Genomic DNA, 18124 nt, shown 5'->3' with positions numbered 1-18124 from the left:
GTTCTTTTAGCCACTGAGCAGCCTTCTCAGATCCCTGGTGCTATGATCTTTGGACAAGTCCAAAGTTAGCCATGGGGTCTGCTTTCCTCATTTACCAAATAAGGATAAGGAGATAGAGCAGACGGTGACCAATCAGCTTCACCTGGAAGATCCTTTGCTAAGTGATGGGAGTGACATCCTGAAGATACCTGGCTTTGTTCTGAGATGCATTGGCTCATGATGGATTGAAGATGTCTGTCACAGACTTGGTGTGTGATCAATGAACATTGTCTGTTGTGGGCATGTTAGGACAACGTGGGCATGTACCTTGAATGTCAGCTACATACCACCCTTCTTTATCTCTAAAGGCCTCTAACTACAAAGCACAATTATTCTCATTCCTTAGTGACCATGGTTAATACCAGTTTTATAAAAACCAGGTGCCCTTCATAATCACACGTAGAGAATTTCTCCAGCTGAGATACAGTCCTGCAGCCCTGAAGGACTTGGGGTGTAGACAGTGCCCCTTCCCGAGTGTCCTCACTCACAAAACTTCCCCTAGAAGTTAAAACCCAGTGAGCAGTCTATGCTGATACTGGAAGACAAAAGATGCTGTAATTTCTGTTGTGACTTTCCTGTCTAAGAAAACTTCCTGAATGTAAGTTCGTAATTCCAGACTGACCCCAAGGAAGAGGCAAGGGATCAACAAAGGGCAGAAACGGCTTTGGATTCCCAGGGCACAGTGAAGGGGCTGATCTGATTGGACCTGACATCTGGCAGAAACAGGATATGGCTGAACTCCCTGCCCCTAAGGTAGGTACCTGGATCCAGTGTGCACAGCTCCTGAAAGAGGAGCTCACTGGTTTCTATGGAGACATCTAGGTGCAGGGATACCTGCACAGCTCTGAGCTGCCTCAGGGGCATCAACAGGCTCTTTGCACCCAGAGACTTGGCCTAGCTAGAAAGTTCTCCCGAGAGCAGCACTCTGAACACTGTTCTCAAGCCTCCAACTTCTAGGTCTTATTTCCCCTTCTCACAGATGCGTAAGGACCCGCTTGGACACTGCCCTCTCCTGCTGCACCCTTTCCGTGGGTTCCAAGTCAGGTTCCAAGCCCCTCTGGACCTGAGAAGCCCCAGCTGTATAAGGGTGTCCCTACACTCACAGGGAGCTGCAAACCTCATGTACCTGGGATGGGGTGGGACACTCAGCTTTTTAAGACCTCTGGCAGACCACAAGTAACTCAAAGGGGATAACTCAGTGGTAATCTCTCCACCTTGAGCTGACCTCCAGGGACCATTTCACCCAGGGTCAGGAATTCCCCTCCTCCCATCCCTCCACATCCATCCCTCTGCCCCACACAGTCTCTCCCAGGCAGGACCTGCCAGCGGAAAGAGATAGGCTAGAGTTCACTTAGGGACCCAGAGGCACAGAAAACTGCAGCCAGCACCCAGCGGATGGGGAACTGCCAGGAACCAGTGAAGTCCTCTAGACATCCCGCCCCTACTCCCTTGAGTCCCAATGCTACATCTCGAACAAGATGCCTCTCTCCAAGGGTAAGGAAAATCTAGGGACCAGTAACTACTTTAAAGCAACAACAATGTTTTCCTTACAGTGTGGCTGGGAGGAAGTGGGTTTGTAATTAGACTTTGGAAATTAATAAGAGTGTTTTTCTAGGGAACCCTTCACACCTCCACCTGCCTCTCAATGTAAGATCAGACCACATTATCTGGCCAAAGTGAAATCCATCCTAAGGGCACAGGAAGAACCCTGCACCCCCAGCTAGGGTGTGCATCCCCAGCTATTTCCTCCCAGAGGTAAGCTTTGGAGGGCTGCTTCTGCCTCCCTCTCTAAGACCCTCACACTCGTTCTTTGAAGGACTTTCTTAAATGGAATCTATCATCTCATTCTATTATCTTAGGAGGCGGGTCTTTGTAATGACTTCATTTTAAGAGGGGAAAACAGGGGCCCAGAGAGGTTACAAGAACTCATCAGAGGGCAAATAATCAGTAAGGTTTGCTGGAGTTTGGTTTTCGGGACCAAGCCATTTCTGTCCTGGATGCTGCCCGGCCTAACCTCTGTGCCCCTGCCCAACTCAGTACCGCTTCATCAGGACCAGAGCACCGGTGCCAACAGGTTTCCTGTTCCAATGCTCGGCTCATAGATTTTAATATCTGAATACAAGATTCCAGTTTGACAAGATAATTTGGATAGGTCCCTGGGGTTGGTTATAATGAGATCTAAGTAGTTACATTCCATAGGAATGATCTAGAATGATGGCCCAGGAAAGTGAGGTAATGTAACTGAAATCATTTTCTTTCTCTTACTTGATACAAATTTTACACACACCACACACATACACACACACTACATATCACACACACCATGTCACACACACCATACACACCACACATATCACACACACACACACCTCAACAACCACCTCCCTAGGCTTCTATCCTGCTGCCTCTCATCTAGGCTCAGTAATTTCCTAGGGCTCACTGGCCAAGTAATCTAGCAGAATAATCAAGGTCAAGATTCAGTTAGAGACCTTGTCTCAAAATAAATCAGGTGAAGAGGGAATGAGGAAGACACTCAATGTCAACCTCTGGCCCGCACACACATGTGTTCATATACACATACACACACAAACATAAACAAACAAAAAATTCCCATGAGTAGATAAATTAAGTTTTTTCTTTTCCTACAAAGCCTTAGAATAAAAAGTAGTATAATTTTAGAGACTGCAGTGCAGAAATAGCTCAGTGGACAACAGTGCTTGCTGAACAAGCATGAGGACCCGAGTTTGGATCCAAGAACTCATGGGAAAAGCTGAGCATGGCTGCATACATCTGCAACCCAAGAGCTAGGGGGTGGGGTGGGGGAGCAGAGATGGACTGTCAACCCAGCTCAGGCTCAATGAAAGACTCACCTCAGAGCAATAAAGTGGAAAGTGGTAGGACAGGACATCTTACACCCAATGTCTTCCTCTAGCTACTTCATACTTGAACACAGGTGCATGTACCTGCATACACCACACACACACACACACACACACACACACACACACAGAACTCTAATTCTAAAACTGCAATGATCCACGAATCTCCATAAGTAATACCATAACAGCCCCCGGCACATCATTCCGGAGCTAAATATTAATGACTTGGGGATTACAGCTTTGTTCATCCATCATTAACCAGGCCATTCGAGCGCTGGAAACTGAGTGTTGCCCTGTGCTGGGTGTGCCGGTGGAAAGTGCAGGACAGACGAATAAGGAAGAGCCATAAAAGCTCTTCGAAACAGTTTTAGCCCTGAGCAAATAAGTAGACCCAAGCGGCTCTCTCAACTGTCCTCCAAGAGGTGCGGGGGAGGCTCAAGGGCTCTTCCTGGCTCTGACCAAATATTGACCCCGTCAATTTCACTGCCAGGGGTCCCTCTCAGGGGCCAACAGCAAGTGAGCCAGTGTTTGCAGAGAAATTACAGCAGCCCAGTGCCTGGCAGGCCAGGTTGTGAAACAGCCCCAATGGAGCCAGGGCCTGAGAGCCTTCCTGTCCCTCTTTGGTGGAGCTAGGTATCAGGGGAGACATGTCAAATGAAAAGATGACTTTAAAAGGGCATCTATGGCCCATTGCCTGCCTCCTGCTTAACTTGACTGCATCCCCAAGCAACCCCTTTATAACCAATGTGGCCATGAGACCATGGGCCAGCTCCCCGAGGGTCCCTCTTCTGCTCGCAGAGGGCTGAAAAGTAAGCTATTCTTAGAAAAAAAAAGCCCTTGCCTTTCCCCCGTTTCCACCTCGACAGCTAAAATGACATTGACTCCCTCTCTGGAGTCTGACCTGGCTTGCGGAGGGGCTCTGGGACAGCTGCTCCAATGGGCATGCTCAGTTGATGTTTGTGGGGACAGAATCAAGCCATCAAGCATGGTGGAGGTTACCTTTACCTGTGAAGTCATCTTGTCGGGCCAGCAACCCCCATAAATAAGAAAGTCATGACCATGAGGAAATGAATTAATGCCACAAAGATGAAAAGGAATGCCCCTGGAACTCATCCTATGCAAGTAACTGCTACATTGCATTGTTGAGGGACAATGACAAAAGAATCTGTACATGTTCAGGATGGAAGCAAAAAATTAACATTTTCCTTTAAAAACAAAACAACAACAAAAAAGGAGGGGGGAGACAGGGTCTCAAGGTAGCCCTGGCTGCCTTCTAGCTATGTAGCTGAGGATGACCCTGAATTCCTTATCCACCCCTCAAGAGCTGGCATTATAGATACATGCTACCATGTCTGGCTTGAAAGTATCTTTGGGGCCAGGTAAATGTGCTTGCTGCCAAGCCTGAGGACGTGAGTTCAATCCTACATAGTGGACAGAGAAAACTAACTCCCACACATAGGCCCACCACAATTAACAGATAAATATCTTTGACCTGAAACTAACTAAGCACGTGGATGTGGGACTTGTACACACAGGGCTAGAGGGTGACCCACACAGTCAAGCCTGGCCACAAGCACAGTCATTCCAGGACCAGGGCCAGCACATCACAGAGCGGCTCCATGCTTGTGTCCCTTCGAACAGTGATAGGAGGAAGTGAGTCCTTGGGCAGGGGTAAGGGGTTGGGGGAAGGTGGGGGGGACAGCATTCCTTTCTTGTGAGATTCTATAACTTGGGAGGGGCTGGGATCGGAATAGAAATTCTGATTTGGAAGTTTCCCCAGGCTCCTAGACTCCTTCCAACTCATCAATGAGCCCTTTCAGGGTCTACACTCTGCCCAACTGCATTATCATTTCCTGTCCGCACACACTGTACCCATTGATGGGGTGTGGGCAAATCACACTGGTTTATCCTGGAGAGACCAAAGGAGACTGAGCAGGATTGAGAGAAGAGGCTGACGGCAGGAGCCGCATGCAGACACATTCAATCCCACACTGCTGAACCTGAAGGACCCACAAGCTGGGAAACAAACGGGTTTTTTTAAAAGGCTTGTCTCATAAATGGAGTGGCAAGGATCATGAAATAAAAGCAGGTAATAATGCACAAACACATAGGCCTGAATCTGCCTCTCCAAGATGGCCCGCTGCTAAGGGACTAACGGGAAGGACTGGCCGCTGGTGGCCAAGGGCTATGAAGAAACATCTCTTCTTTGTGTTTTTGTGGATCTCAATCCCACTCAAATCCTAAGGAAGAGTATCTCACCTTTCCCCTCCGGGTAGAGGAAGGGTGCTACCCATTCACAATGAAACACAAAAGTGACACCCCTACCTGCTAGGGCTCAGGTCTACACTCCAGGTCCCTCTCTGCCTGTGAGCATTCTGATTGGCCCAGAGAAGGTGTCCTTGGAATAAGGAGACAGTCAATTTGGAACAGGGAGACAGTGTCTACGGTGTTGGTATGCTATGAGATTCAAGAGCTACTGACAGCTAAGTTCTTGAGTGTGTGAATACAGAGGCCAAGGACAGTATTGGAGAGAAGCAGAGATGGGACAGGGAGAGCTAAGCCTAGTTTAGGCTTTGTGGGAGGCACATTACCCCTGTGTCCTTCTCACCATCTGGTCAATTGCATGAGCTTCTAGTATATTCTCGTCTAGGCCAGTGTGATGAGCATAAAACAGTCACTTGTTACCAAAAGACCCTGAAGTGAATCAGCCAGCATCAAAGGGCTGTGTTTAATTGTAATATGTGGCTATGCACTACTGTCGTGTTGAAAGAACACACCTAAATGAATTAGAGACACACACTTACCATCTACATGAACGAAGGAGATGCAAGCACCTTGTCTGGGTAGACAGGCAGACCCAGTGCTATGCCCAGCATATAGTTCTACAAATTGCTTGTTTTGTTTAGGTCTTTTCTGTGTGTTTGTTTTCTTTACCAGCAATGAGCAGTGGCTTGTGTCTTATCATGGATGCTGACAGATAAGTCTGCTCAGCCACATGGTTTCTACCCCAAGGCCAAGGGAGAATGACAAAGCCTGACTGTGAAGGACCATTGTGGAAAGCAACAAAGCCTCAAGTGTCTGCATGCAGCCATCAAAACAGCAGCAAGCCTGGCTGCTGTAGGGATTCCCTCATCTACCCCTCCGTGCCACACTGGATTCTGGCCCTTAGGTCTTTCCAGGGTTCTCTGGTGGACACAAAAGACAGGAGCCCATCAGAGGGTCAGGCCACCACTAGGCTTTGGCCAACTCACCTGCAGGTCAAAAAACTTGCTGTACCTCCTGTAGATTGTCTGGGAGGTGGAGTCAGACCAGGTCACGTTGATAATATACACCTGCAGGAGGAGAAGAAAGGGCAAGTGAGCAGGTGAGCAAGACTGGGCTCTAAGGTAGGTCGGGCATTGTTTAACATTGCTGCAGGAGTACCACAGCCAAGACTGTTCTTTTTCTCATCTGTCACCAGAGCCTGGCTCACTGCCAGGTACCATGTGGACACTAGCTACAGCGTATGTCAACACACACACACACACACACACACACACACACACACACACACACACACACACCACACCACACGCTCACAGTCCATATACCCAAAGAAGCATTTATTAAAATGATTCTCTTTGTATAGGGTTAAAGCAAATGTCTTAAACGTCATTTTTGCTAATATGCGTTGTAGATAAACATAAAATTGAGGTCACTACATTTTTTAAAAAAAATCTGATTTCCACTGGTCCTCAAACTTCAGCGTGAATGAGATTTTGAGGGCTCTTCCCAAATTGCAGGTCTACGAGCCATACTTTGAAATTCCACATGGGCAGACCTGAGCTTGGGAGACTTGGATATCGACACCACAGGCAAAACCAGGTCACTCTGCTGCAGCCCAGTGCTCACTCTGAATGCTACAGGACACTATAACATTTCAGAGATGAGTGGCTCAACTCAGCCTCCCGGCAACAAGGCTCACTGCCCTACACCGAGAAAGAAGGTACACAGGAAGGGTTGTTACATCGACCAAGATGGCCAGCGGGTCTGGCTTCATGAGAAGCAACTTCAAAGACGATGTGGGGCGGAACACATGGAAGCCTTTTCTTGGGTGCCTCACAGGGCCAGCACACCAGGCCCACGCTGTCTCCTGGTAAGCTACACAGGACTGCAGCTTCAGGCCACTGTGGAAGACTACCTGGTTCAGGAGGTCTCTGGAAAGGAGAGAAAGCTCCTTGTCCATACAACGTGGTTCTTTGTTCCAGTGTTACACCTTGGCAGGGGCCTAGAGACTGCACACACATACCCCATAGCCACGGGGCTATTCTGCTGACCTCCCCTGTCACAAATGGGACTCAAGGGGGACGACCTCTGGAGAGGCACAAAGGCTCCCATATCTGAATGTCCATCAGAATCACTCTGAAGCTGTAGAAATTCAGGTTTCCAGGTCACTGGTGCATGAATCAGACACCATAGATCTGTAGGGTTCTTCAAGAGAAAGCCTCATAGTCAGAGAAGCAGGGCATGGGCTAAATGGAGGAGGAACTTCAGCAAAGAGAAGCATTTAGACACTGGGGTCAGAGCGGTGCAACTCCCTAGCCGAAGAGACCAGAACTTGCACATAGAAGTGCAGATGAAGCCTGGCACTCAGTCAATGACTCGTTCTCTGAATTCCCTGTGATGTCACCGAGTCAGGCTGGTGGTTCAAATGAGAACGGTCCCCATAGGCTCATATGTTTGATGGCTCTGGTCCTCACTTAGTGGAGCTGTTTGGGAAAGCTGAGGGGATGTGACCCTTGTGGGAGAAGGTGTGTCACCAGGGGTAGACTCTGAGGGTTCAGATGACTCACACCCTTCCCATGTGGACAAAGAAATGACATCTCAGCAGTGGTTCTGGCTGCCCTCTCTGTGCCTTTGTTCCACCATCACAGACTCTCTGAAATCTATGCTCAGTAAAATGCTGTCTTTTATACAGTGCCTTGGTCAGGGTGTCTTACCACAGAAACAGAAAAGTAACTGAGACAGTTGGCTTCATCGTGTGGTTAGTCTTTTGAATGACAACCCAGGGAAGGGCCATAAAGCCAGGAATTAGGAGGGATGCCACCACCCAGAGATGGAGTATTGATGACTAGAATTCCTAATAAGGAAAAACATTAAATAAAAGGCCAGCTCATAAGAGCTCAAAATAATAGTGCTTAGTGTACTAAATACAAAATGGGTACAGTGGTAACACATTTGGCCAGCATATTTGAAGCCTTGGGCTCTAGTCTCAGCAGTGAAAAATATTTTTTTAAGCCAGACACAGTGGTGGGCACAGATAACTCCAATATTTTGGAGGCAGAGGCAGGAGAAGCAAGAGTTCCAGGTCATCTTCAACAATGTAGGGAGTTCAAGGTCAGCCTGAGCTACATGAGACCCTGTCTAAGAAAACAATGAGCATAATAAATATATGGATTGACATACAAGCAGATAGGTATATGCATATGTGCTTTGTTTTATGCCTTATGTAAACATTGATCTCATAACAATAAATCACAAAATCTTTAGATGACAAAACGGTAGCTCGTATTCAGGTAAGTTACTATATGCCAATAGGGTATAAAGAATCTGCATGCATCATCCCATTTAATTTTCTCAATGATTATCCCATGTGGTGCAGGAGGAAAGTGAGGCTCAGAGATGCTAGGTAGTGAAGTCACACAGCTAATACAATCCACAGCAGAGGACTTGACCCAAATCTGCGGCCTTTCCCCACCTTCTCTACTGTTGCCTGGGACAGGGTAAACTATACACACTAGACATTGATTGGGTCCTTCAGGCTGTGAAGCCCAAGAGCATGGTGCTGGCAGCCCTGGAGAGTCACTCTAGGCACAGGAGGGCGGGGTGAGTGGAGGAAATGGGGCTAAACTCATCCTTTTTACCATGTGCCCAGCTCCATGACAAGGGCATTCATGCATTCTGGAAGGCTATGCACTGTCTAAAGGTCCTTCCTCCTGCTACTGTTACAATGGTAATTAAAGTCGAAGCTTGGAGAGAACGGCAGCTATGGGCCTATTTCTCTATATGTAAGTGTAGGTCTGTAGGTATTTGAAACCAATAACTCTGGAAGGAACTAAACATCATTGAAAGCTTCAGTCGGGTGGCTGGCAAAGCCTGGATACCTTTGTGCAGGGAAGGGCCCAAAGCAGGGGTTCTTAGCCTGTGGGTCACAGCCCCTTTGGGGTTGCCTACCAGATATTTACATTACAACTCATGACAGTAGCAAAATTACAGTTAGGAAGTAGCAACAAAATGATTTTAGGGTTGGGGGGGTCACAACATGAGGAACTGTATAAAGGGGTCACCACATCATTGGGAAGGTTGGAAACCACTGCTCTAGAGGAACAAGAGTCAAAGGCACACTGAGACCAACCAGAAACCAACCAAAACAGAACTTGGGGATCAGACAGAGAAACCAGGGTTCAGGACACGGCAAAAGCCGGCCAACACCCTGGGACATAGCAGCTCGCAGCTACTGTGGGAGAGGAGCTGTGTTTTCATGAGGGTCATAACCGGGGCATTGCTCCCTCCCTCTTTCATCAGAATATCTTCTTGCTGCAGGTCCCTAGACAGGGAGCAGATGTGGCCACGCCCACCAGAGGAGAGAGCATAGGGTGAGCCTGCCTGCAGGTCATTAAAGTACGCCATTCTCCTGGGCCTGTGAAGCCAGCTGAGGAAGGACTTAACAGGGGCTTAACACCCATGCTCCTTCCTGTGTGGTAATTAGTGGCTTCCCTTTCACCTCCCAGGGAGAATAAATCACAGGTCTGGCTGCTGGAAGGATGCACTGTGGCCCGCAATTGTGAGATGATGCAGGCAGCTAGTTGGGAGATGCAGGCAGACCTGGTAGTTGATGCAGGGAATCGCACAAGTTAAAAGGCTGCCTTTTGGGCAGAGGAAATCTATGGCTCAAGGCAGTGGCTTGTCAAACAGAGGATTGCCAAGTGAGGAGAGAATTCTGGAGCCAGCCCCAGCTGGATCTCACACATAGCACCCACTTCATTGGCTGTGAGACCTCCTACACTCTGACCCCCAGGTTTCTCCAAACTGCTGGGACATGCCAGACATCCCCAGCCTTGAAACCAGGCAGCATCCTCCTATAGATAAGATCAGAGATCTGAAGACAGACTCCAGCCCATCCTCTCTTGACAAGATGCTTGTTGTCTGTTTGCTTCCCAGCCTTAGACAGCCTAGATTATCACCCCAGATGAGCAATGGATGTGCAGCATTCCAGCCTCACCCCCAGCACACCTCATCCCAAAGCCAGAGCTTCTTAAAGACCCTCCGGGCTGGTCCTGCTTTACAGATAAACTGTGGAGAAAGAGCAGGTGTCGGAGGGGGAGAGGTCAGAGGTCACTGGAGAAAGCCAGCTCTGTTTACCCGCACAGATAAACCCCCTCTGGCTTCAGAAGCTGCCAGATAACGTTACCAGCAGCTGGACTTCAAGAAAGGGCTGGCAATTAAACACCCTGCTTCCAAACACAATTCCTTGGGCTTATGTTTCCTGTGTGGAGTTTCCCTTCCTTCTGGATTTTAAAGATGCACGGATTCCATTTCAAGGTCTCTAGTCACTTAGGCAGATGGTAGGCAACTAGGAAACCTCCTCAGAGACGAATATCTATGCTCAGCTTCCTGCGGACAAGGCAGACAATCATCTTCCCCTGCAGCTCACACATAAAGGGGAGAGCCCCCTCCCCCCAGCAGGGACAACCAGGACAGCACCCCATCACTCAGCTTCCCATTCTGAGATCTCTCGCTGTCTGCTCAGTACATGTGGCCTGACCACACCTGAGCCCAGTGGGCTCTGCTGTCCCTATGAACCAAGCTCTTCAGAACTTGCCCATAGATCAGTAAACTTGCATGACCTTGCTGCAAATCGCTTGCAAGTCGGCTCCAGAGAACCGAGAATGAAGTTCAGTCCCAGGGCTGGGCATCCAGGATGAAATCTGCACCCAACGAATGACTGCAAAGATGTGCCGCCCAACCATTCCTAAAGAGTCCCAGGATGGCTAGGGTTTGGTAGGTAATGCTTTTGTCACAGAAAGTAGGGCAAGGGGCAAAGAGTTAGAAATTGTGCAGGGAGAGACGGGAGCACTCCTATGTGGCTGCAATTTACTGAGGAAGGCCTTATTTTCCCTGCCCCCCCCCAGCCAACCTAGCCCCAGCCCGGATGGAAATGTCACTGCAACAACCCCCCACCTGCAGCTCTGGGATCAGGTGGCTAGGAATAGGGCTCCTAGTTGGGCAAGTTGTATTCACCACCCAAAGGCTGCCCAGCCAAGGGGTCAACTAGGTGTGGGGTGGGGAGGATATCTAATCGACACTATAGTCTTCAAACTCCACGTTGCACCTTGCGGTTGTAGCCATACAGCAAAGGGCGCATTGCTCCTGGAGTGGGCTGGTTTCTAGGCCCAGGGAAGTCACAGGGTCATTTCAAACCCTCTACAGTCTGTGGGTGGAGAGAGACCCACCACTCTTGGTTAACTGGGCTCAAGAATATGGCCCTAGAAGGCAGAGCGAGCACAATCCGGACACCAATAAAGGGCTCTACATTTGGGACCATGGCTATTACACTAGCTTCTTGTTGAGGAAGGTCCCATGCCAAGCTCTTCGCCAAGAAGTTGATGGCCATCTAATATAACATTAAACCCTACATTTCCATTCTAAATACCCTCAAATAGTTAGTTCTGAAGTGGAGGGGTAGGAAAGAGAGTGGAATGTAAATCTCCAGGCCAGTCAGATTCAAGCCACCCTTAGGTAGAGAGAGGGGCTCAGGGCTACTGTTCCCAATGCAAGTGGCTATGCCAAACCCTGGGCTGATATTGTCTTCCGTGACTCTCAAGGTGGCAGTGATGGTCCTGATGTTGAAGGTCTTTATTCACACCCCCTAACTGTTCCGGAGAAGGAACTCTCAAAAGTGCTACCATCTGACCTGGGCCCCGCTGGCCCCATGAGTCTGTCCATGTCTTGGAGTGCTCAGAGTCTGTGGTCCATTATCAGCGAGCTATTATATCCACCCTTGTTTGCTAATTGTGGGTACAGCACAATCCGGTCTGTTTAACATGGGTGAGTCCATCCCCTCCCTAGGCTCCCCATGAGCACAAGCTGTCTTGCCCTCTCCAGGTCTTTGGTGTACTAGGTCCTGAGATAATGACTGCTTCGGTCAAGGAAAGAAATTCCAAGGAGTTTGTAGCAATAAGGAGTGGTCAGAGGCATATTTCAGAAGGTTCTCCAGCCCCAGATCCAAACTGTTAAGGGGCAAGGGACAACACCCAAGTCCTGACTCAGTGCAAGGGTCTTTGCCAGTCCAAAACCTTGCCAGCAAAATTGTGTTCAATAGCCCATGGTCACTTGGCTCAATTTTTTTGGTTGGGGGAGGCAGTCTGGATGGGATAGAAATAGGAGCCTGTTAACCCATAAGCCTCAAACTCACAATAGGCCAAAAAGGATTCTGAACTTCTGATTCTCCTGCCTCTACTTCCTGGGTGCTAAGACTACAAGTCTCACTACGCTCAGTTTATGTAATTGTAGGGATCAGATTCAGGGCTTTGTGCTTGTTATGTAAGTACACTATCAAGTGAGCCATAGCCCTGGCCTGAAAGCTTTTAACTCAGCGCCTTTAGAGGTGGCCCTGATAAAATTCCAATGCCTCCTTGGGTGGGTATTTTTTCTGGGTGACAGTGATGATAAAGAGACATCGCTTAAAAGGTGATGCAGATGGAGACCTCTACTCCAACATGCACACCTGCTGGGTCACCACAGGGTGAGCGACCAACTCATAGCCCCTTGTCCTGTCCTTGGCACCCTGGTCCATGCGCTCGACCTCATCTTCACAGAAGTGTCACAGAAAGTCCTGCAGAACCACACATCCACCTGTTACTCCAAAGCCCACAAATAACACTGCAGACCAAGCAACTGAACCCATTTCTGGGGAAAAAAGAGAGCTTTTCATTCATGCATTCTTGCAGTGCTGGGAATTGAACCTGGGGCCTTGCACATGCTAGGCAACTTCTACCACTGAGCCACATCTCCAGTCCTGAAAAAAAAAAGACTTAAAAAATATGCCAGGTGTTGGTGGCTCATGTCTTTAATCCCAGCACTCGGGAGGCAGAGGCAGGTGGATCTCTGTGAGTTCGAGGCCAGCCTGGTCTACAGAGTGAGTTCCAGGACAGCCTCCAAAGCTACACAGAGAAACCCTGTCTCAAAACAAACAAACAAACAAACAAATATAAACATATACATATATATTTACTTTAAAATTTTTTCACACACATATATTTATTGTGTATTGAGCACACTCCCTCCCCCATGTCTTCCCACCTATTAGTCCCCTTCATCTACTTAGGCAGTTTTTCTTCTGCTTTCAAGTCTCTCTCTCTCTCTCTCTCTCTCTCTCCCTCTCCCCACACACATGCACACGCACACACACACACACACACACACACACACACACACACACACACTCGATTTTATGCATAAATAAAATGATTTTATGTCCTGAAAAAGAGAAGGGCAAAACTTGACATCATTGCACAGGGCCAGGAAAAACAATGCGAACGCTGAGAGATGCTATGTGGCCAGGAGACGTTTTTCCTTGTTCTCTTTTCCCCATGTTTCCTGGAAGGGAAATGCACATATAAGCTGGGCACTCCCAGGATCCACAAACCTGAAGGGAGGGATTTGCCATCAAAGCCTTATCCTTTAGTGCCCCAGAGCCAGAGACACTGAAGTCGCTCTGCAAGCCTCGTTCTTTCTGAGGAACAACAGCACTCCTGTTTGCTGAGCACTTACCGACTTGCAGACACTGCTGGGGACTTCATTCTGCTTATTCGTCTACCTTTACAATATCCCCAAGAACAATGGTAACTCCCCCAGCTCCCAAAGACAACACTGGAGTCACAGGTGTGATCTGCTGTGGAGCTTAGAATTAAACAGGACAATCCGTCTACAGGAACACCATGTCCTCTTTTTCAGGCTTAACTATATTTTTTAAACAATTTTTGGTTAATTTGCTTGGTGTGGGGGGTTGGGTATAGATATGCACACACCGAAGCTTGCATGCTATGGTGCATGTAGAAGTCAGAGAACGACTGAGAGAGTTCTTTCCTTCCACCCTGTAGGATACAGGGATTGAACTCAGGGCATCAGACTTGGTGGCAAATGCCTTCACCTACTGAGCCACATTGTCAGCCCTCCTTCTTAATTATTCGGTTGCTATCATTTTAAACTTTTTAGTGTGTATAGTCATTTGTACCTGGTATTGTGTGTCCTGATGGCATTCTCAAGACAGTATTCACCCTGTTAGGTATGTGTCCCCATACCCTCTGCCCTTCCTTTCTCCCCCTCCCACCCCACTGGTCCTTTCTGACCCTGGTTTCACTTCCACCTTCATATCACGCATATACACATGATTTCTGTATATGTGCATATAAAATCTGAGAGCACAAAGGTGCAAAAACATGCCGTTCGTCTTTCGGAGGCTGCTTTAATTTGCTTGATATGATCATCTCCAGCCGCATCCATCTTCCTTCAGACTACATCCACTTGGCTCTTCTTTCAGGTTGAAAATGTCCCACTGTGCACATAACCACACTATCTGTGCCACTCCTCCGTTGCTGGGCCCCCAGGGTGCTTCTGTGACTTAGCTACTGGAAATAGACCTGCAATAAGCATCCATGTCCAAGTGTCTCTCTGATATGTTGACTTGGAGTCCTTCAGGTAAATAGACTTTGTCATTAAATGACACCACATTACCTGGGACAAGACAGGATCTCTGCTACCAGGATCAACCCTGTAGTCCAACCTGCAACTTTTCCTGTTAATTTCTCCTTGAGTAGGTAACCGGCCAATTAATCTGTCAGTACTAAGGCTGCTTGTGTCACTGGTGAGTAGGGAGCCCAGCACTGGGACCTTGGATCAGCTCCATGAAAAGTAAATATTCTTTCTGAACCCCGCTTTCTATAAAATGAAGGCAATGTGCTGGGCAATGGTGACACACATTAATCCCAGCACTCGGGAGGGAGGCAGAGACAGGCGGATCTCTAGTGTTTGAGGCCAGCCTGGTTTACAAAGTGAGTTCCGGCGCTGTTACACAGAAAAGCACTGTCTTGAAAAGCCAAAAGAATAAAAACAAAAACAAAAAAGCAAGGAATTAACTCCCACTCTGCTGTGAAGATCACCTGAGTGTATGTCTGTGTGTAACTCAGGGCACAGGGCACTGTGAACTCTCACTGTTGTGACTCCCTTTCCCATGCTTTGACACTAACTGCCGGACAGTCTTTTATACTCTTAAGAATTGTTTTTTCTTTCCCTCGGGCTGGAAAGATGGCTCAGAGGTTAAGAGCACTGGCTGCTTTCCCAGAGGTCCTGAGTTCAATTCACATGGTGGCTCACAACCATCTATAATGAGATCCGGTGTGTACAAGCATGCATGTAGGCAGAACAGTATTGTATACATAATAAATAAATTATTTTATTTTATTTTATTTATTTATTATGTGTACAACATTCTGCTTCCATGTGTATCTGCACACCAGAAGAGGGCACCAGGAATCATAATGGATGGTTGTGAGCCACCATGTGGTTGCTGGGAATTGAACTCAGGACCTCTGGAAGAGCAGTCAGTGCTCTTAACCTCTGAGCCATCTCTCCAGGCCCTAAATAAATAAATTTTTAAAAAAAGAACTTTTTTTCTCTTTCTCTAGAAAGCACAGGTCCTGGGAAGGAATCCACTTCAGACTTGCAGAGTTCTGGGCATGATTCCCTCTGGGGTGTGTAGTCTCCAGAGCACCTTAGCGTCCGTGGTTGGACTTTGTACAGTCCTTCTTCCAACCCTACCACTGCTCAGCCAAAGCAGCCTGTCAGAGGAGAGCAGGGGGGTGCTCACAGTCACCAAGTGCCCCAGGGAGAGCCCAGATACGGTCTGCGGGCATCTTAGGCAACGCCCAGGCATCCAGAGAAGGTGGCTGACATTGTACCCAGGTGAGAGGACAGACAGGCTCACTTTATGATGGATATGAGGTGCAAAACTTTATTTGGTGCATCTGACCTTTTGACATCATAACACAACTATCATCAACAAAGATCACACATGACAGCCATGCAATCTAGTTATAAAACACATGAACACACACACACACACACACACACACAGAGAGAGAGAGAGAGAGAGAGAGAGAGAGAGAGAGAGCTTCTGTTTTAAGCAGGCTTATAATAAAGTCAGACAAATAAATAAAATAAAAATGAAATTTTGTGTCAGACCGCATTCACAACTATTATCTATCGTGTCGGACATGTCTGTTAGATGCACTGTGGCACTGAGGAGCCAGAGCTCCGGAAATATCAACAGCATTGTGTGCCTGGGTTCCAATGGGCTTGGCCACTACTCCGAGGCTCTAGCAGTTAGGAAGGGGACTTCTGGCTCCACACGCTTCCTAATCACACCTAATCAACGGCCAGCCCTGGCCCACAGCCCTCAACATACACATCCTGCCAAGGTGCCGCCTCCGTCTTTGTCACACTGCAGAGCCAGGCAAAGGTTAACACACACAGCTTGGTTCCGCTTCCTGGGCAATGCAGCAGCCAGGGAAGGCCGGGGGGTCAGCTGCTCCTTCACACATACACAGCCTTCAGGGAAGTGACCTCTCCACTTCCTCCCCGGCTGACACACTCACACCTTCCTCTCTGCTGAGCTCAGCAAAGCTTCACTGGAGACACAAGGCAAGTAGCTGTCACTAGGGAACTAGTGCCTGGCATGGCCTGGTGATCCCTATTCCTAATCTTATATATTCTTTGACTTAGGAACTGGACCTCTAAGGTGGGGGTGGAGGTGGTATGTGTATGCAAAAACAATGCTCACTGCAGCAAAAAATAAGGAATACTGAATGGTCTCTGACTTTAAAAGTTATGTAAGTTATGGCTCTTTTACCTGCTGATGGTAAAATATCCTCCTTTAATAGCAGACTGTGAAAGAAGAAAACCAAGATCACAAAGCGGTATCTACCCCATGGAGAGACGTTTATTTGGGGTGTATGCGTACAGGGGGTTGTCCTTCTTACATACCCATGCATTAAAAAGACATGGCAGCTTATGAATGGGCACCTGGGAGACAGGATCTAAGGAGAAAGACAGGAACAGTTTTGCTTTCTACTTTGTACATTTCCGTATTTATTTCCTTTTGCCTGAAAGTGTATGGCTTTCATAATTTAACACGAGATTTCTATCTTGGAAAACACTTGTGTCCCCTTAGCCTGTCCCTGGCTCTTGTTCCTGGGTGCTGTGCCGACAACAGCCCTTGCTCATCCCTGTGGGGCAGTGGGGAGTTTCAGGCTCAACGCTGAGGTCCTGATGATAAGATCTGCAACCATGGCGACACACAGTCACCAAGGGGGTCTTTTAAAACCACTCCACCTGGGCTTCCCATACCAGGTAAACTAGAGCCTTGGAAAGTGGGAAAGGTTTGGGGGGCTTTAGGAGCTCCCGGGTGGGTCTATGTTAAAGCCAACCAAATCCTCAAAGACCACTGACCAGCTGCAAAAAAACCCGGACACCCCTTCAACTGGACAGCATCACTGGACAAGAATTTGTCCTATAGAGCTTCGCCTTCATGGTGTCTGCAACGGGGAGTCTGGACTCAGAGACTTCTCTGAGTCCTGCCTGCAGGCTTGGGACTCATCAGCTCTAATGGAGAAGGGGAAACCAGAATCAGATCCCTCTGCTCTGGGCTGTGGTTGTGCCCGAGCCTCCTTTGGCAGCCTGTGCCACCCAGCATCCCTGGGCCTCCATCAGTGACTGAAGCAACACCTCCCCACCATATGCAAAATGGCAAGAAAGTCCTCGTGACTTCAAACAGTGAGTTCAAAGGTAGGATACCAAAAAGACAGCGATGAAAGAAAAACAGGCAAGCCAGAATTCAACAAAGTCACAGACTTTTATGCCCCAATGAATATCAGCCAAAAAAGCAACCCACAGCATGGGAGAAAATTATAACAGTGATGTGTCTGTCTGTCAAAGGAATTGTACCTAAAACGAATGACCTTAGAAACTGTGTCGAGGTCGAGTTTCACTGCACAGTCAAATATGTGAAAACTGACGCACAGCTGTGCATGATGCGGTAAGCAAGCTATGAGCCAGAGAGGGCGTAACGGCTGGCTTAGAACTGCAGGGGGACGGGTGGCTGCTGCGGG

At 48.1% G+C, this 18124-nt stretch overlaps 1 protein-coding gene across 6 annotated transcripts in view; it reads right to left on the bottom strand.

Annotated features, from left to right (window-relative positions):
* The window catches only part of Sh3pxd2a (SH3 and PX domains 2A), a 205923-nt gene that overhangs the window by 155759 nt on the left and 32040 nt on the right, over positions 1 to 18124 (bottom strand). For all 6 annotated transcript variants that reach the window (XM_027407080.2, XM_027407072.2, XM_027407073.2 and 3 more), the window contains exon 2: positions 6170 to 6250. In XM_027407080.2, the coding sequence (XP_027262881.1) occupies positions 6170 to 6250 (81 nt within the window). The remainder of the gene's footprint in view (positions 1 to 6169; positions 6251 to 18124) is intronic.

Source organism: Cricetulus griseus, chromosome 3 (assembly GCF_003668045.3).
Source record: "Cricetulus griseus strain 17A/GY chromosome 3, alternate assembly CriGri-PICRH-1.0, whole genome shotgun sequence".
Lineage (NCBI taxonomy): Eukaryota > Metazoa > Chordata > Mammalia > Rodentia > Cricetidae > Cricetulus > Cricetulus griseus.
This window is presented reverse-complemented; position numbering and strand designations above follow the sequence as displayed.